Source organism: Tenebrio molitor, chromosome 1 (genome assembly GCF_963966145.1).
Source record: "Tenebrio molitor chromosome 1, icTenMoli1.1, whole genome shotgun sequence".
Lineage (NCBI taxonomy): Eukaryota > Metazoa > Arthropoda > Insecta > Coleoptera > Tenebrionidae > Tenebrio > Tenebrio molitor.
Window position 1 is genome coordinate 10,376,209 of NC_091046.1, and position 21,782 is coordinate 10,397,990.

Consider the following 21,782-nt stretch of genomic DNA (forward strand, 5'->3'; position numbering starts at 1 on the left):
GAAAAGCTGCAGATTTGGTTATTGCCATTTTTACAACATCCCTCATAAAGTACTTGAGTTGTTAAAACCGTAAAATTCACTTATGTTTAGACAAACTTTACCTACACATTTTTTGCCAAATCATTTTTAACGAAGTACCTATGTATTAGGGGATTTAACAACTCTATTTCAGAAAAATAAAACAAAGAACTGCTAATTTACTGCGATCATGATTTGTCTGAATTAACCTTGTTTAAGAGGTAGTAAATGTAAAAAAAAAAATACTTATTTTCGTCGAGGATACACATTTTCGTCGCAGCCAAATGTCGTTGTCGACCTTGATTGTGTGCATCCAATTGAAATGAATCACTCTATGTAGATAATAAAAAACGTAATACTGTAATTAGGATATATTTATAGTTCGTAATCAAAGTTAATTTCCCTGTCTTCGCATTGTGACATAACGATTAGGAACTAGTCAATTGGAACGACCGGTACTTGATTCTTCGGTTTAAAGTAATACACTTTAACATTTACACTGTTATATTTCAAATTCGAATATAAACTGTGGTTTCCACTTCGTGGTTTATGACGCGTTCACAGAACATTATTATTAGTTTATGTAATTTTTCCAACCTGCCCTCTTCGACAATGCAACTTTAAGAGATAGTATGTACATACACCGTTTACCACGTGCAACAAATGAAGAATACAACAGAAATTACATTTTAAGCACAACTCTTCCTTACAGAATAAGTTTTTTATTTCCTTTAATTTGGTTTACATTTTCATTAGCAAGCGATTGCTTTGAAGGTACAGACTTTTTCTTTTAATAATATGTACCACTAAACAAACCCGTATTGTTGCCAATTACATACAGGGTGACTGACGAAAAACCTTTGACGCTGTATCTTACTTATTCTTTATCCGATTTCAATAAATGACACATCAAATGAAATAGTTCGAAAAACACTTCATTATTATCCTATTCGATATTTTTTTCGACATCTTTTTTTTTGACAGACGAGAGCCAACTTTTTTTTTTTTTTCAAATTACACTATATATTTTTTTATTCATTGTTATGAAGAATCTTCTTCTGAATATTCGTACATTAAAAGAAAAAAACAAAAAATGTATTTTAATTGACAATCCAACTCGAAAATTTTTAACCAATCGAATTGCAGCATTTTTCAAATTTGAACCAATCAAATTGATTTATAGTGAAAAAACACCGAGCAGAGTGAAAAAACAACTAGTGGTTTTTCAGCGAAAAAATTTATGTCAAAATGAAACGTCAAACGAAAATTACACGAGTCGACGAAGGAGACGAAAAAATTAGACCACTTATTGTATTATATATGAAAAAAATTGAAAATCAAAAATCAAGTATGTAATCAAATTTGTAAACAATACAAAATCTATTCTGGTTGCTCAAAATTTCCTCAATGCTGCAGCAGACACTGTCGATACCTTCTAGAAATGCCCACCTTTGCATTCAGTAAAAAATTTCGGGTTTTTCCTGACATACTCGCATTATCCTTTTTTTTTAACTCTTTTTGGGTACCTGGTGGGGTCAAATAAACATTGTCTCGAAAGTTTCGAATGAATATAAAGAAATCCAATGGATTCAAATCTGGGGATCTAGCGGGCCATCGAATAGCTCCATGGGCACCCATTCATCGTTCACCAAAATGATTTAAATGATTTAAAGATACAAAATTCTTGCGTGCATTATGTGGTATGGCGCCGTCTGATGAAACATGAGTCTATTCAACACTGCTAATGGTATCTCATCCAGAAAGTGACTTATTTCGTTTGATAATAAATAATATGATATTTTGTTTGATTGAGACTGCTATCAATAAAAAAGGGACCCACTAGTCCATTCTATCTCCAAAAATGCCGCACCACACGTTAACACTAAATCAATCGTCTTTGGAAATTTTCTTCCACAGCAACATTATTATAATTATTATCAAACTGTTTTGATAAATGACAATTATTCAGAGCTTACTTAGTAATTTCGAGCATTTAGAACAAACTTCACTCTAGTTTATTTTGGTCACTTGATTTATAAATTTTGTACATTTACTCTTTAATTTCTTTACTTTTGTTTAATGAATGGGTATAGTTCTTTGCATTTTTATATTCAGAAGACAAATCTCTACAATAGTGAATAAAAAAAAATGTACAGTGCTATTTGAAAAAAAGAAGCTGATGTTCATCTGTCAAAAACTGGACGCAAGATTTTTTAAATTTAGTTGGTATTGAAGTGTTTGCAAAATTATTTCATTTGATGTGTCATTTATTCAAATCGGATTAAAAATAGGCAAGATACAGCATCAAAGGTTTTTCGTCAGTCACCCTGTATTATTACATTAGTTTACACACAAAAAAAAAATGAATGTAATTCTTTTAAAACATTCCTGCTCGTGTCTAGCAGGATTTCCCATTATCTTCTCCATTTTTGTTTAATATCAGACATATACATACATATTATCTCATCGTTGTTATTTGTGATCAGGTTTTTATCTAACGTTCAGTTCACCTGTTGTAGACAACACAAAATTTTCCTTTAACAAATCAGTTTCAAGATAAACAAAAAACTGCTGTAGGTACAATAGCAAATAATTGTAAATGTTGTAGTAGCAAAATAACAGTAAGATACAACTTTTTAAATTCTTCACTTGTTTCTCCTCACAATGTACATTTACATTTTGTTATGGAACTGAGTTATACAAAATATGCGCTAAAACAACAAGTTTTACGCATATCCACGTGACTGCTTTCATTGTTAGTTATTTTTCCTGCATCATAAAAATTACATGACACCAAATCAATTCAATTCGTTATCATAATCGCGCTCGCCAAACAAATCTGTTCCGAAAATTAATAAAGACGGAAAAATGTGTATTTTCGTTTCGATGTTTCCAGATTTACCACATCCACCAAGGAACATTTATTTTTGAACTTCCGCTTATTCATCTATTTATTAAAAAATAGTCACGCAATTTCATGCAACTTTGCATAACAAAGCTCACGTAAAACGTAAATCCAAGATTGTTTTTTCAATAGTTTTACGTACATAAAAATAAGCAGACATGAGTGACAACTTTCTCGAGGTGATTGACACTGACGCATTAGAAAGATCAAAAATTACGTCCAACTTTCCTAATACCAGTAGAATAAAATATGCTAATCGACTTGTTATTAGTTGCGTCTCCTTACCCCCATTGGATGATGGTGTAGATGGCGTCTGTCCCTGAGAGAGTATAATTTGTGACTCCAATTCGCTGAGTTCATTTTTTAATTCGGCTAGTTTCCAGTTGGAGTTTTTTACAATGGTGGCGACGTGACTAAGAGACCTCCTGTCCGTGGAAACTCCCCTCAATTTTTCCGCACCCTCTTTGATCTTCAATTCTTTCCGAATTTCTCTTCTTATAATTTCCTTCAACTCTTCCAGCTTGCTCGACAGCTGAGAATCCGAAATGTTTTCGGTGGGCAAGCCATATTTGTGAGACAACTCATAGAGGACTGGGTGTCTTATGTAGTCGCCCTGGAACACAAAAAATACTCAAATGAGGGAAACAATCTCGATTAAAATTGTTACAGAAATCGAAATTCGCGAAAGCGAACTCGTTCGCTTTTAGCCAACGCTCTTCGCAGCTAATTTGTGGGTCTTCGTCCCACACTCGCACCAGACGCTCAAGAAAATTCACCGAAGATAATATCATAACCGACTACATTGTTTAAAGTTACACAATACGTCATTAAATTCCTCATACATTTAAAGACCAACTGTGAAAGGAAATAATTTTGGACACAACCCAGTTTCGTATGTTATTGTTTCACTTCGAGTAAAACTCTTGCACAATAACATGAGACTTCCTCCTTGCTTGGCGCATAAATTATTAATCATTAGCATCAACAGTAGCCACGACAATCGAAATAATGAGAAAATTCGATCGTGATAAAAAGGAAAGTTTATAAGGCATGTTTTTGTCGAGGATGATAATCAACCCACTTTATTCGGTTACCAAAACGGGAATATTCCTCTATGGTCACCTCAAAATGTACACAAGAATTTTGTCGTGGGCGACAACGTAGGCTTCAACAAGATTTGTTAAAACTAAAAATAATACGAGGACGAAAAAAAAATAAATGTAACATTTTCTCTGGACTCTGAAATTATGTGCACTCCAACCCAAGAAATAGAGCTAACAAAAATTTATTGCTGCAAATAAAGAGTCACGGGAGGAACATTAAATTTAAGTTTTAAACGCGTAACACTCCTTGAACATGAATATTTCAACACTTTTCAAAACTGTTCCAAAAAAAGTTGAACAACTTTTGTTACACAAAGAAAGGAAAAAACAAACCGCAAAGGAAACAGCATGCTAAAGGCAAGCAGTACTTCCGACATTTTACACACACGAGGTGCCCCTTATCTTTTGCATTTTCATTTGTTTGGCCTTTCTTCCTGTGAAGCAACCGGCAAATATACAACAATACTGTACGTTTTAATAAACTCGAAAAAAAATCTTGGAAACTGAACCAACGTTATTAGATAGATCATCGAATTATTCCTGCGTCATTATCAAAATATGTTATCTTTCTCCGATCAATACTAAATACGATTCGAAACTGTCCACCCAAACCGGCATTTTACAGATTCCCATTTTTACGGCGACCACGAGAACAGAAAACAGGAAAATAAATCTTCCAAAACATTTTCGTAAGTCAGATCTTGTCTGTACCAGTTAGTTGTGTGTTGGGGAAATTAAATATTTGATCACGAGCAAGGTTAACGATTGGATCGTTTACTGCAGAGTAAATACTTATAGCAAACAACGATACCAACTTCGAAATAGTTATCTTGCCCACAGGTTTTTTCCCATATCCACATTATATCGATTTGTCTATAAATGTAACGTTCACAGATTAAAACCGTCCACCACTAACTTCCCAGAGCCAGAAACACGACTGATGCTAATATATTGTTAAATTTTGCAAGATAAAAGATAACGATAATTATTATACAGATAAAAATAGTACAAACACACAATGTACACAGTACGTTACATTGTTCTTTTGACACCACAATTATCCATAATTAATTCTTAAAGTGCTAAAATTTCAATGACAGCCGTTATTTACTACTAAATTTACAGTTACTTTGTAAAGACCATTCAACAACCATCCAATACTATTTCTATACGTATCGATTTCCTGTTATTAAAATGTTGCGAAAAAATGAAAATAAAATACCACATGCAGTCCTCCACTCGAATACACATAATAAAAAGTTATTTATGGGCTTCTAAATTACGCAAATTACTTCCATTAAATGAACCGTACTAGCTAATATAAATGAGGAAGATCCGAATCTATTACGTCATTAAAAGGCAGTTAAGCTGTCTGCTACCATACAATTTAGGTATTTTCAATTTAGAAAGTATCACTGGCATTGGTTCATCACAGTTCACAAACACCTCCGGTGTGAGCTTCGAGCTTTTTTGCATCAAGCGGAGGGATCTGTTTTGGTATCTCAAATAAACTCGTGCGGTTCAAATTTCGCCCAAAAAACCCAGATTCTTTTTAAAAATTGCTTGTTATAAATTCTTTACTTAACGTTGAAAAACTACGTAGGTACTTTCAAATATATTGCAAATATCAAATCTATTCATGTTTATTAAGTTCTAAAAATATTGGTAAAAAATAACTTCAACTTGGCATCAGCAATGATTAATCTAGTGTAAAAAAAGTTGAAAATCATTAATCTGTTTTGAAGGGTTTGTTTAGGAATCATAAATTAGCCAATAAACTTTTACAAAAAAAAGTGAACATCTAGTCATTTCTAAAATATTACAGGGTATCTATAAATGATTGTCGGGTCCAGCTTGCTATGAAAACTTGTCAAATTTTGAATGTGCCGCTTTAAATGTAGAATAAATTCTGCAAATTCTAAATGTCACATTTTCAGGTTGGTTTGTTGGCTAAATTCTACCCTCACAAATTTTGTTTATCTCTAAAACCGGACGTATTTGCAATTTGTATTGAAAAATACAGATTTTTGGTGTTTATTAACTGTGATAAAACGATAATTAATAGAGATTAATTAATAGAGTGCCATGCGTCTGTCAACATCATTTGATAATTCTCTTGAAGAAAGTAATAGTTATCTTGAGTTTAAATATCCTCAAGACACAAGATTTCGTCTACGAACAATAGATTGGAAAATAAGTGATCAAGATTTAACTGATGCAGGTCCTTCGAACGCTAATCTTGAACATAAATTCGGAAACGTCAAAAAGTGTCATAAAATTTCTGGAGAAAAATTAGTTTTTCGATGTGAAGACTGCAACAGAGATTTCAAAAAGGAAAAGGGCCTTAAAATTCATAGATCAAGGATTCATGGACTAATGAGCCAATCGTTTTCGTCAAAATCATTTTCTTCAGAAATTAATAAAACAAGAAGGAAAACTGAAGAAATTAATAACACTTCATTTAATTGCACGGATTATGAGAAGCAATTCGGATCTCAAGATAATCATTCTAGTGGTCAACAAAGATTAAATTGTAATTTGTGTCCTGGAAAATCTTTTAAGGATAATACCAGATTGAAAATTCACGTAGATAAGTATCATACAAATAGTAACCTACCAACTTCTTCTAATTTCTCTTCAACGGTTTCTATCACAAAATTGCTTATTAATTTAAAACAGCAGCTACCAACTATTAGAAGATTGCCTAAAGCTTGTAGATATTTAGCTGCTGATAAATTAAGTTCAATTATTAATAATTGTCTTTCGTCCAAATCAATCTCTTCATTTGAGGATCTTTTGCTATTCTCTTATAGAGCTTTCAATGTAGCCGAGAAATCTGATAAATCATTGAATAAGCATATAAAAGAAAATCTTTCTAATTTTGAAGTACCTCAAATACGAACATCTTCTAAGAGACGAACACATTTATCACTAGCTAAGAAAGTGGAAGCAAAAGTAGCCGATTTTGATATCAAAGGAGCTGTTAAATTATTGTCCTCGGATGACTCATTAGCTTCATTCAATGAAGATGTTGCTGAAGAATTAAAAAAAAAGCATCCTTCACCATCTCGCGAACTTTTTTTTCCAGACGCTTTCAAAACGGGAGACTTTTCTTTAATAGTTAATGAGCAAAACGTTCGAGAAGCTATCAATTCCTTTCCTGCCGGTTCTTCACCAGGTTTAGATGGCATGAGACCACAATATTTAAAAGATATTATATCTTTATCAGCGGGCGAAGCAGGTCAGCGGGCACTAAGAGCTTTAACAAAACTGTGCAATTTTTTATTGTCTGGCCAACTTCCTTCAGAAATTTGTCATTTATTATATGGTGCGTCTTTATGCGCCCTTCATAAGAAAGATGGAGGAATTAGACCAATCGCTATAGGAAACTGTTTACGAAGATTGACTTCAAAGCTTGCTTGTTTTCAATGTCGTAATATTGTAAATTCGTATTTATCTCCACACCAACTTGGAGTGGCAACTAAGCTAGGATGCGAAGCAGCAATTCATACTACACGTACCTTTGTGAATAACGACCTAAACCGTAGCAAAGTTGTTCTTAAATTAGATTTCAAAAACGCATTTAACTCAGTCGAACGAGATTGTATTCTAAAAGAAGTCCAATGTCATACCCCACTTCTTTACCCTTATCTTTATCAATGCTATAGGAATCCTTCAACTTTATTTTTTGGTGATCATTTAATTTCTTCTTCTGTTGGAGCTCAACAAGGAGATCCTTGTGGTCCTATGATTTTTAGTCTTGCCATTCAACCAATTATTTTATCTTTGAATTCTGAACTGAATATTTGGTATTTAGATGATGGAACCCTAGCTGATTACCCAGAAGTAGTTTTGTCCGACTTTAAGAAAGTTATCAATTTATCCAGAAAAATTGGTCTTGAATTAAACTTTAACAAATGCGAGATCTTTAGCTGTTCTGGAGACACAGATTTAAAAGTCATAAAGGAATTTCAAAATTTAGCACCAGGTATTAAAATTTGTGACCGAGGAAGTTTATCTCTTTTAGGCTCTCCAATCTTTGACCAAGGCTTCAAAAACACTGTCGAAAAAACTATTATTACAGTTGAAAATCTTTTAAATAAAGCTGAATTTCTTAGCAGACACGTGGCTTATACCTTAATCAAGAACTGTCTTTTCATACCAAAATTTAATTTTTTATTAAGAACAACTCCTTTTTGGAAATTTTCTAATTACGTTAATTCCATTGATTCTTCTTTAAAGTCTTCTTTAGAAAAAATACTTAATTTACGTTTAACTGATTTACAATGGTGTCAGTCCACTTTACCGATTAGATTTGGTGGACTGGGAATTCGCCGCATTTCCGATATTTGCCTCCCTGCTTTCCTATCTTCAGTTCATGGTGTTAAAAAGCTTGTTTCTCAATTACTAAATTCAAAGGATAATGAGCTTATTATTCACCATTATGATGAAGCTTTAGCAGTCTGGGATGTAGAAAATGAGAACGAAAGACCAACAATTCCACAATTTCAGAAGAATTGGGATAATATCAATATCAAAAGAATAATTGACAATGACTTAATCTTTAATTCATCTAGGGACTTGGCTCGTTTTAAGGCTTTGCAATGCAGAGAATCAGGATCTTGGTTACATGCAATACCTTCTCCTAATATTGGTACTCTTTTAGATAACACTTCCTTCCAAGTTTGTATTGGTTTAAGATTGGGTTGTAATCTTTGTACACCTCATATTTGCAAATGCAATGCGAAAGTTGATGAAATTGGTATTCACGGTCTAAGTTGTTCCAAAAGCAGTGGTAGATTTTCAAGACACACTGAAATTAATTCTATTATCAACCGGTCTTTGACTTCTATTCATGTTAATTCAACTTTAGAACCAAACGGACTATCTCGTGATGACGGAAAACGCCCTGATGGGATGACTTTAGTACCGTGGAATAAAGGTCAACCTTTGGTTTGGGACGTTACTGTCGTAGATACACTTGCAGACAGTTACGTATTGAAAACATCTGAAGTATCAGGTTTTGCCGCTGAAATGGCTTGCAAACGCAAACATAACAAATATCGTTCAATTATTTCGTCAAACTACATATTTAAAGGTTTAGCCTTTGAAACCTTAGGCCCTTGGTGCAAAGAAACAATAGATTTCATTAATGTCATCGGAGACCGACTTATCGCGGAATCAGGGGATTCAAAATCTAAGAAATTCCTTTTTGAGAGGATTTCCCTTGCCATTCAACGTGGAAACGCTGCAAGCATTCGGGGCACTTTTCCAGATTCCGCATTATTATCGGAAATTTTCGCATTGTAAATTAAAAATGTTATTTTATGTTAAATTTTAATAAATAATTTAAAAATTTTAAGTAAGAAAGTGTGCTATGTATTATTTGTGGTCAGATTGTATATTCGCAGCTAACTGAAAACGTAAGAGAATTTTACAAAATATCTTTATTAAAACTGATTAGAATGCTTGCGGTTGTTCCTTTTAGGAATAAGAAAACTGAATGCAGAATGACTTTCAGTTTGAGAAAAACAAACTGAATACATACAACCAAAGAATGAGTGGGCTGTTTTTCGGTTTCTCGATAATAATAATTTAAGATTCTTCCTACTGCAAAATAAGTTAACTCAATTTTTACAAAACTAAAGATTTATTGTGAAGCACATGTGAAAACCACAACTCGATAAAATCCTGATCTTGTGGATCAAGTCTAAATGACAAGTCGTTGTTGTGAACTTCAAGATAAAAAACCTTGGTCTTTGTAGACGCAACGGTGCGAAATGCTAAGCATTTTCAATGAAACCGTAAAAATTTAATGAAATTGTAGATAAAAAGAAAAAGGCCGAGGTCAAGAGCACAACTGCTGACCCTCGTTCTCATTCAAGTAGTATTTCTAGTGTTGGTATAACTCATTCGCTTATCCTACTTTATGTATGAATAAATCCACGTAAGGTTTACTCGCCTCATTTTCGTTTGCTAATTGTGTTTAAACATAAACCACCATACGATAGTAAAAATCAACACCTGCATAGTAAATCTTAACAGATGCCATCTACATTACTATTATCATGCAGATAAATGTATCTTGTTTACTTGCATCACCGCATGTTTTAAAAATAAGTCGACGTGTGTGTAGGGAGAGTTTCCTTCGGTCAATTCAACACTGCTAATATTAACACTAACTCGAAAACAGTTCTAACAAATAAGATTACAAAAGTCCTACGCAGGTTTACATTTAAAAACCAATTTCAAAACCAGGCACCGTATTAAATACCATTTACACAGTCATTTCGGATTTATTTTGCTTTTTAAAATACATAAATACAAATTAATTCGTGTGTAAACTGACATCAGTATGATAAACTATACTATTGACCTCACAAAAATTCTGCCGAAAACCAATTAAACTGACCTTTCCCAAGCTGCAATTGATCGTACTCAGTTGAGGCAACAATTCAACTATGTATTATTAAACATAAATCAGATGATAACACGACTGAAAATTCTTGGACAATGAATAATCGATTAATTGACCCTCAACTTAAACCAAATGTTCATGATAATTGTCACATAACTCGATGATCTATTTCCAATTGATTAAACCTTGATATTTATCTATCTATCAATCATCGTACAAATATGTATTTATCTTTACATATTCACTCACTTACTACTTCGCGCTGCGCAGAACAAAGCTAACCACCTGTTCAATTGTTAATGATAACATGTCGATCAGTTTTATGAATGAACGAACGGCTCTATGCGTTTTTCTTTAATAACATGAATTGGAGAGAGTAAAACGAGGTAAAAAAGTCTGGCTTATAACAGATTTTATTGCCACGCCTTCCAATGTTATTGTGTTGATTATTAGAACGGACAAGAAACAGAACAGTGGAAATTTATTTACACGATGACAGATACTGGATAAGATAGAGTATCTGAAACGACTTCTGAAATGATAAAATTTTCTTTTGCCCGCATTTCTCATTACGATCGGCAGCCCAGATTACTGAATTAATGAAGTGATAGCAACACGAATTACAACGACCCACTAGAAGAACAAAAACAACACAATTTCCATTGTGTGAAACCTCCTTGCCACCGTCACAACACTGGAATTATGTGGAATTTTATGATTACTTTCAATCTGAGTAACTCAATTCTGCTTGTCAACGCAACTTCTCACGGGTTAATGACGAAGACGATTTGCAATAGCAAATTATTATTGTTTTCCAGGGCTTTAAATCACATGGCGTGAGAGTCGTGACACCCATGTCGATAAGGTGAGAATGTAATTGTCCTACGTATTTACAACATTAAATCACCTACACACATCAAGTTCGATGGCCTTAAGTCATAATTTGCATTATTATACACTGGCTTAATTCACGATTAAAACACATTTGAGAAAACATTAGCAACAAAGTAATGTGTGTTTAACAGAGTTAAAATATTTTCGCAATTAAGAAAACCTATAATTTTCCCTGACCTAGAATTTTTATCACTTGATTGATGATGACTTCAAGCTTGGCAATAATAACTAGTACATAATTACAATGATTTTATTGTTTTGTTACAAACATTTTTTAATTATTTTGCAGTAGAGGTGACGAACATTTCGTGCATTGCTAGTGTTTAGGCGAGTTTGAAGTTTCTATTCTAAAACCATTATGGGTGAAATTTCATTTTTACATATTCCCACTAATAGTTTATTAAAGAACGAGTTTTATAAGGGTTGATTTGGCGCACGACCCGTAGGGGAGTTTTCTATGGGACGAGTGCGCCAATGCCCTTATAAAACGAGTTTTTAATGTTATTTTTTAGAATTTGCACCCTTGTTTTAATTTTTAAATAAAAAAATAAAATTTTCAAATTCTAGGGAATTTTGTATTAATTGGTAATTCAAGGTAACGGATGCAACTACATTTGCAACAAATGTTAAAAAGGAGAGTTTGAACTAATGTTCATATTGGAAGTTTTTTGGTGTAAATGACAATAATACACTGAAATATTGATAAAAATTTTCTTAGAGATCTATTAAACTACGAGTGCTTTAATAGATAGCCATAAACGACTCCAAATTAAATACAATAATAGACCTATTAGAGACGCAAATTCTAAAAAGTATAATACAATGCCTATACTGATAAAAAAGACATTTGAAAAATTAATATAGAAATACATACATACATATCAACGTCGAAACTACAATGCATTTCTTGTAAATTTCTTGTAGAGACTGTCAAATACGTACACTTGCTTTCAAAACTTTCGCGTACACCTATTTTTCGCTGTTTTAAATCAGGGCTGTAATTAATCAACTCTGACATTTAAACTTTTAAAAAGTCAAAATGACTCGACTGACAGAGCAAGACAAAGTTTTGATGCTTTCCAAATTAGAAGAAGAGTGGTCCATAAGAAGGGTTGCTACACATAATGGGCTAAATAAAAGCACTGTTCTACAGGTAATAAGTAAAGAAGAGGTGGAAAACAAGAAGGAACCGTGAGTAGAAGACCGATAATAATTTTTTTAATTGCTGTCAATGTCACCTTTAACCTAGGGTGCGTTTTTTTGCTCAACGGAAGAATCTGCCACTATCAGAAGTGTCGTTTTATTGGTCGCGGAAGATTCTCTCCGAGCATCTCTCTTTTCTGCCATCAAATTAGATGGCAGAGAAAGCAGGAAAGTTGCAAGGTTGCAAAGAGTCAATAGTGTAACCGAAACGACAAAAATGATCATTTAGCCACATCCTCTGCGCAGAATCACAGCTGCCTTTTGTTTAACATGTTGTATAATATCATATTGTTATTGTTATTATTCATGGCAAAAAAGTAAACACTTATTACTAATGAGTTTATGTGTGTCTGTGGACTGTCAAAGAGAATGCAGCAAAAAAACGTCCGATTTAGCGACTGTGAGAAGTTTCTCTTTTGGAAGAATCTCTAACTTCTAGAAGATTGCAAAAAAACGCACCCCTAATCTCAAAATTACCCGTTCACACTGCTTAAATTTTGCAAAATCGTTGTTACTTGATTTTGAATGTGTACGCGAAAGTTTTGAAAGCAAGTGTACATGGGAAACGCCTTCTTGTATGAATTCTTTGTCAATTAGTTATTTTTACCTTATTATCTTGGAGAGACTTGCTTTTCCTCAGTTCTTGCAAACAATTCATGTATGAAAAAAATTTCCCAAATGAGCACGACCAAAAATGGTTGTAGGGGAAGGTGAAACAAAACGGGAGGACCCTTCGTTGCGCCAGAATAAAAAGTTCCATTTTGCGCGAATTAATTATTATTTTCTGTCTTTATGTTGTGCGTGGCACAGTTTAGCAAAATATTGTACTTTGGGGATGATTGATTATGGGTGTCTGTAATGCACAATACAACAGGCAATAAGGTGAAAATCTCGTAACAGGTCAAAGAACGTTGTGTATAAACATTACCATTTGATTTTTGGAACATCCGCGGCAGCAAGATGAGGCATAATAAAAAAATTAAAATAAAATGGAAATACTCGTAGGAACGTTCAAACAGCCAAATAATCGCGCTAGAAATAATACATTTTCTGAGCACCGATCAAATGAAAATATAAACACTCCGAGGTTATACTGCAAGGGTCTTTATCTCCAGTCAAACGAATAGTGGATACGGTGTCAGATATGTAGTAAATGGGCCCATTGTTAACTGTGTAGGGGTAGACATGAAGCTAGACATGTCGGTCCATTTTGTGAACCTGACAAATATTAATAATGATAACACATTTCATACCACACCTTGTCGCACTGGTAGAAAATCTGTGTTTTAGGCCCGGTTTATTCAACTTCAAGTAACTTTATTTGAACGGTAATTACTATGGATCTACCAATAGCAGATCCTAAATCATAGCAACTACTGGCCAGATAAATTTACTTGAAGGTGAATAAACCGGGCCTAAGTCTTAGTTAAATCTTAATTAATTATCCCCTCTTGTCCCATCTTACTCTAGACTACGTCCACTGATAGAATGCATTTTTTTAAATATCCTTAGATAACAAAATTCCCAAAACATAACATTAAAATATTAAGAAAGTATCATAGATTGTGTTGGTAATATCTTGAAGCATTCGCGCCACTGATTCTCATTGGTTGTTATAAAACCCACGCGAGAAATAAATTATATGACATTTCAAATTTGAAATTGTCAACTCTGTCAAGTGGTTTAAGCATTTAGATTTGCGATTTTTCATCTTTAGAGTTTTGTTTTGCGATTCTCTGGTTTTAAAAGTTATTCGTTTTGATCTGTTCCGTTGCAATTTTTTGTTGATTTTTTTAAATTTGTGAAGTGAAGTGAGTGCCTCGAAAATGATACAGAGGTAATTTTTGTTCATGCATTAAATAATAATAATTAACATATTAAAAAATCTCTTGCTTGTGTTTAGCCATTTCCGAAAAAAGCTGGATATTTTAATTTCAATAGCCAGCTTTTTCGGAAATTCGAAAATGTATTGTGGGTTGCATTTTTATTCCGTCGGGCACATTATCACTCGTGAAATACCCTGTATTAATAAAACCTAATATATTACTCCTACTGTACTGAAGTTTTCATTCGTCTTTCCTAAGTGCAAACATGCAGAATAATAATAAAACATCACATGTAAACATGCTCTTTCCATTTTTTTAAATTTCCGCCGGATCTATTTGTTATAGCGTAAGTGAACATTTTTAGTAACATTTATGTCAAGCAATCTATGAGTGGACAGAGTTTATTAAACAAATCAGGTGATTTTCCTTTTCTATCTGGTTCTTAACTGTAGATAGATTAAACTCTTTAAATTTGAATAAAAATAACGAAACTGTTGTTTTTCCCCTGGGTACGTTAATATTATCAATTCTATTTTTTTAATTCAACATATGCAGTGTGTCCCCGGATAGGTGAAACGACTTGTAAAAGATAAAAAATTCTCGATTTAAATTTTCATTTTTGGGGTTTAGTGTGAATTTTTTTTTACTCATAATAAAATAACTGTTAAAAATAAAATTCTTTGATTTGTGAAATAAACATTTAAAAAATGAAAAATCGGAGTTGGTCGATGATTTTGAAATTTGGTATAAGGGTCTTGATTCCAAACAACTTTTCTTAATAACTTTTTGTCGTATTTGTCACACAAAAGGCACTTTACAGAAAAATAGTTTTTTTTTTTTTTAATTTCCAAGGCATACTTGATTTTTCAGAACTAAAATTATGTTAGAAATTAGTTTAAACCAAGCAGGACTGAACCCCAAAAAATGAAAATTTAAATAGGGAATTTTTCATGTTTTGTAAGAGTTGTTTCACCTCTCCGGGGACACACTGTATACCACACTCCTCTAATTGCATGTATGTACTGTAAAAAATTAATTCCAGATTTTTTCGATGTCGGATCCTTTTTTTATCGAATTACTCCATATTTATTCTATTGGGTTAAACTATGTTATCTAAAAATGTGTTATTTGCATTTTTATTCTACGAAATGAAATAAAATCAGATATCCGAGGGCAGTATGATAAGTACCCGTGTTAGGCAAGAAGCAAAAAGTTAAAAAAAAAATCCGATGTATTTTTCAACATAGTCTTCTTTTAACTCGATACAATTGGTCCAACGTCTTTCTGACTTTTTCAAGTCCTCCAAAAAATAGGATTAGTTAAACTCTGCTAAATTCAGTTTCGGTAATGACCTCCTCGTTCGATGCGAGTCTTTTTTCACCGACCCATTTTTTCGTGTTTGGAAACAGGAAGAAGTCGCAGAGGGCTAAATCTGGAAAATACGGTGGATGTGAAAGCAATTTACAGCCCAATTCCACCAAATTCGCTGCGGCAACGAAGGATCGGTGTGCCGGCGCATTGACTTGGTCTTTCAATACATCGTCAAAGTTGCCCCATAATTGATCACAATACTGCCCTGTGATCGTTCTTCCCTTTTCCAAATAGTCGATGAAGATTATGCCTTTTGAATCCCAGAAAATGGTGGCCATGACCTTTCGAGCCGATGGAACTGTCTTTGCCTTCTTTGGTGCTTGTTTGCCGGGTGACGTCCACTGTTTTGACTCTTCTTTCATTTCTGGCATGTAATGTTGGATTCATGTTTCATCAACAGTTACGAAACGGCGAAGAAACTCCTTTGGATTGCGCTTAAACAGTTCAAAACACTGCTTAGAAGTGGTCATTCGATTCCGCTTCTTGTCCACAGTCAGCAAACGCGACACCTATCTTATAGCTATCTTATAGCTTTGTCATACCCAAATATTCATGCACGATATTCTGCACAGGTTCAGATGAGATGTCTACGATCTCAACAATCTCTCTGATATTCATTCGCCGGTCTGCCACTACGATATCGTGGATTTTGTGGATCATTTCATCCGTAGTCACCTCAATTGAGCTACCTGAACGCTCTTCATTTAGGACGGATATACGACCATGCTTGAATTAATTGAACCAATATCTGATGGTTGTCATCTTCGATTTCCAAACATATTTTACTATCCAAAAACAAGAATCTGATCACCGATCGGTACTGCACTTTCTCCATAGTCACAACAAACTCAAACTTGCTCACTTTCAACAGCTACTAAAGCAAAAATACACAATGATTTTATCTGAAATTTTGACACTCGTTGTTTGACAGATGACACTAAACGATGATATACAGATTTGACATCAGTGACGCTATTGGACTTCAAACACGGGTACTTATCATACTCCCCTCGTACAATATGTAAGGTGTATCTATTAAAGATCAATTCCTAAGAACACCAAATGTTACCCAATCGTCATACTTTCTTCCTCTGCATAAAGTTTTATTACGGTCTTTAAATTTCATTATTTACTCGTTATTTTATTATCACAATATTTAATTTATAATTTCGTACACATTTAAGTTTGTCGAGTTTCACACCTACGGAGTAGTTAGATAATAATACTCTTCACGGTTGTTTTTATGATCCTTTTAAAATCACGTATCAAATCATTCACAGATGTATCGGGTGTTTTTTTAAATTGCAGCTCAATCTACTGTTCAACGCCTACTACGAGGTAAAATTTAAAAAGTTAACGCTGGTGTAATTAAAATTTGGTATATTGCATAAATATGATGACACTGGAAGTAAGCTATACATGGCAGTGTTAAATAAAATGGGAAATTTCGTTTTACTCAAGCAAACATACAGTGGGTTCATAAAGTTTGGAATAAAATTCATACTATCGTTATGTGACATTTTTAAGAAAATCGCTCGGACAGGTCGATATTTTCAAATATTCCATACTGTGAGGTGCAGTTTGTTTAAATAACGTCATTTGGTTCCTTACATAACAATTTTTTTGAGAAAATGACAAATTTTACTTCAAAATTTTAATTTAATTTTTAATGTATTTTTTGCACGACCTCTATACAACGAGCAACTTTACTCTCTGATTGTATGGAGTAAAGTGGATCTTTTTCCACCTTGGGCAAAAAAAAACATTGCCAACATAAGCTTTTAGTCTATGGGTTTAGTTAAAATATGTATAGACTTTATTTTGCCCCACGGACTTTAAAGGTTTCCTGTGTACAGTTTTGTCTAAAAAAAAAAAAACTTACAATTCCAAAACAAATTAAAATAACAATTTTCTTCTATTCCCCACCCCTCTCCTTCTCTATCGTTTCCCTCCTCTTCCATACTTCTTTCATCCATCCATCCTATCTCCCTTCCGTCTTCTCTCAGTGGTAGTAGAGCTTATTTCATCGAGATGTACACACCATAAAAGTGCCCCAGAAACCAAATTGAGTTGGCGCATGCGCATTACCGTCACATGAACAGCGGCGTATACTGGGTGCCCCAAAATTCGCGGAACAACGTAGTAGTACGTTGTTAAGTAGTCATTAAGAGATCAGCTAAAAATGTTTAAAAAAATCAATCTTCTTTTTTGTAGAAGATATGGACCTATTCGTTACACTAAATGTGGCAACATTTAATACCATTCTATGCATCCCAATAGTCTGCAAATACTTCGTTTTTGTTGTATCCATGGAAATGAGAGGGAAAAATCAAAGCCGTGTTGCCGTATGCTATTTGAGGTAAAACGAATATAAAATTACTACTTGGAAATGCTGGAAATAATGAAGAAAATAATTGCAAACCTGATCACAATCGTTCAAAATTATTAGGCCACTGGCTAGTAAAAGACAAATAGTCAAATAAAATTTTATTATTTAAAATAAATGAGATCAAAGCTGCATCTTTTGGGCCCCCATATCTTCAAATCTAAGAGGTATAGAATTTTTTAATTATTTTTCTCGTTATTTTCTAAGATGAATTGACATTGCCTCATTGAGTTGTTCCGCGAATTTTGGGGAACCCAGTATAGTGTCGGTTTTTGGTTGTTTTCATTGTGTTATCTTCTGAATTGTTCTTGGCTTTTATGTTTATTCCGATGGTATTTATTTTGTACTTCTTGTTTTCCAGTTTGCTTTCTGAAAATCCTTTGTTTTGTTCGCGCATTATAAAGTCGACAATTTTGTGGATAAAAATTTAATATTAAAAAGATACGCCATTGGGCTACCCCCCTCTATTTTCTTCGCGTAGTTTCTTAACTCCTCCCCATGTACATCTCGATCAAATAAGCTCTAAGTGAGCTTTATTTGCCCTACGGGCTTTCTGATTCTCTCCCCCGCTCCTCTCGTTCTCTTTCTTTCTTTCCCCTTCCATTTCTCTTTCATCCATCTCCCTGCTGTCTTCGCTCCATGTTTCTCCCCGTTCTCTTCTCTCCCTCTCTCTAGGGTTTAGTTAAAATCGAAGGTTTATTTTACCAAACAATTTAGAAGATTTAAGGAAGAGAATTCGCGCTGAAATGGCACAAATAAGCCCTGACAATATTGAGAAAGTGTACGAAGTGTCGGTGTGTGCCAAATGGCTCACGGGAGGGAATTTCAAGATTTGCGTGAAATTTCGATGTTTGTTTATGCTTGAGATCAAATAAATTTTTTTGATTTGCGATAAATTTTATTGTAAACCTTAGATGTTTGTTTGTTTTTGCTTGAGATCAATTAAAATTTTTACATTAAAAATTAAATTAAATTTTCGAATCAAAATTTGTCATTTTCTCAAAAAAAAATGTATGAGGTACCAATTTTTTTCATTCATCACTTAGGTAGTTTTGGTAGTAGGAAGCTCTATCAAAAAGAGAAGAAAAAAGTGGGGGTTGTCATTAAAAAAAAAAATGTTGATGACGTCATTATAAGGAGATGAAAAGCTGTCAACATAAGTAAAATACAGAATATGTACTTTTTAAAGTTGACCTCTTCGAGGATTTTTCTCAGAAATTAATACTTTATCTTTACTTTAGTTTTATCGAATTTATTCCAAAGTTTATGAACGGACTGTAGGTACAGTTGCGGAATTAAAATTTCGGGCAGTATTTTTCTGTCACTTCAACAAAATCTCTGTAAAGCACCTTCTACTGTCATCATGACTGACATTCAAAAATTAAACTTTTCTGTCAGTCACCCAACCAATTTTGAATTTTGAGATTTCAGTTAGTTGCACTGAGTGTAATTAAATCATCGCTTTGATATGTTGCCTACCCGTTATTATGCCATAAATGACTATTTTTTAATGCCAAAAAGACAAAAACATGAGAAGAGTAAAAAATACGGTTATTAACGTAAAGGTTGTTTTAGAGTTTCTATCATGACATTGACAATACTGCCCGAAATTTTAATTACGCAACTGTACATGTTTTTTATTATATAGGGTGTCAGGGAATCATCTCCCAAGAATTTCAGGGTGAATTTATCAGGGAAAATGTAGACGGACACGTTTATATCGTTTTTGAATAAATTAAACCGTTTTGAGAAAATAAAAGTGTTCCCTGCTGTTTTGGGCTGCTGAAATATTACATGTTTCGATTTAAAAATGATTGCTTGGTAACGATTCGAAGTTGACTACTGTCAAAGTCTACATTTTGACTTGATCTATCTTTTATCCATCGCCTGCGGAGATTACAGTCGTTTAAAATGCCCGAATATTCTATTAAGGAGTATGCAAATATGCATTTTGAGTATGGGGAATGTAGCGGCACATAGTTAGAAGTGTATAAATTCTGTCATTTAAGATTTTTTTAAATTTTTTTAACATCACTTATTTTGAAGATACACGGCTAACTTAATTTTTTTTAATGGCACGGGGGGGCAAATTTAATATTTTTGGAAAGAGTTTTATTCTGAATTCAGTGATGTAACAGATGCCCACATTGCCGCCATCTTTGACATTTTTTTTTAGTTTCGATTAAAATAAGATATCCATCTGTTACTTCACCGAATTCACAAAAAAATAAATTCGTTTTACTCGCGTTTTAAAGTGGCCCACTCATGCCAAAAAAAGCCCAATTTACAAACAAACGAGTTGAATCGAACGTTTTTTTGTTCGACGAGCCCCGCAAAGGCTACAAATCGCCTAAAATCTTTAAAATTAGCTTGACGTTTCGTTTTGACAAGTTGTGACATTTATCAAAATCCGTTCACACAGGAAAAAATTTTCAAATTCTGACAGTGTTGAACAAAAAATCTAATTTAATTAACATTACACGATACGTTTTGTGGTTTAACGTTCCTCAAATGCACAATTAATTCTTCTTGTTGTTTCGACAGCAGTTTATCCCAGCATAGATTTACAACGAAAAACCGATCGAAAATCTCCTTTCTCCGATATCACTTCAAAAAAAAAACATGAGAAAACCGAAATTTAAAACCTCAAATTATATAAGAACGGATGACATAGGTGTACGGATATGACGCCTAGTGATTGTTAGTTGTCTTCGGCATATAATCGCTAGATAACTGTTACAATTTTGAAAACCTACATTTGTCATGGAACAACCTGATATTTTTCAACTCCGAATGATCCACTTTTACATGTTTTCAAAGCAGATCATTTTTTGGCAGTAGTGCAATCTTGTCATCTCCCGTTTGCCGAGTTATTGTCCTGCTTCTTTTTTCCCCGACGATCTTATTAACGGTACCATTTGTCTTACACCGTTTTATTGCGTCGGAAACAATTTAGAGTGATGTAAAATTACCTTAACAGTTTAGTCATATGTGCCTTTTAGACGGATTACAGCATTTACAGCATTTTGTCGACCTTTCAAAGCAACATAATTATTGTTTACGCGGCATTTATATGGACAATTTTGTCTATTGAACATAAACATAAATATTATTGTTTATAAAATGTAAACGGTAACCTTTTGGTACAACTGTAGTATTGAATGCTTTTAATAGTTACTAGTTAGTTGGCAGCTACTTAATATTTATCTTATCACAATTGTTGACATAATTTTTCCCACATTAATTAATTACATACGTATTACTATTTTTATAAATGAAGACAATAACCGCAGATACTTAATTTACACCGGATATCCAGTTTCATTGTAATTTCAAAGTCAAAGTAATTTCAACAATCAATGCTCCACCATTGATTATCAGATATAATTAGCAACAATGATTTTAATTTCGTATATGAGTGAGTACGCTGAGACAATAGCCTATAAATCCAGCAAATTGCGTACGATAATGTTTCAATAGCAACATTATTAAATAATGGTAAACAGAAACGTTACGTACTCTATCTTTGTACATACGTGCAACATACCAATGTCACAGTAACCTATATCAAGTACAATGCAACTAATATCTATAATTATACTTTCGTCTTTGTCATGCAGTATCATACGGAACAGGAGAGACAAACCTTGTCGCATTT

General features: G+C 33.5%; 1 protein-coding gene across 5 annotated transcripts in view; it reads right to left on the reverse strand.

The window, feature by feature from the left end:
* The window catches only part of Pkn (serine/threonine-protein kinase N), a 48,909-nt gene that overhangs the window by 19,859 nt on the left and 7,268 nt on the right, over positions 1-21,782 (reverse strand). For 4 of the 5 annotated variants that reach the window (XM_069042564.1, XM_069042545.1, XM_069042554.1 and 1 more), the window contains one exon: positions 3,209-3,536. In XM_069042564.1, coding sequence (XP_068898665.1) covers positions 3,209-3,536 — 328 coding nt within the window. Of the gene's footprint in view, positions 1-3,208; positions 3,537-4,841; positions 4,990-21,782 lie in introns of those variants that run through there. The other variant, XM_069042558.1, reaches the window with a different exon arrangement.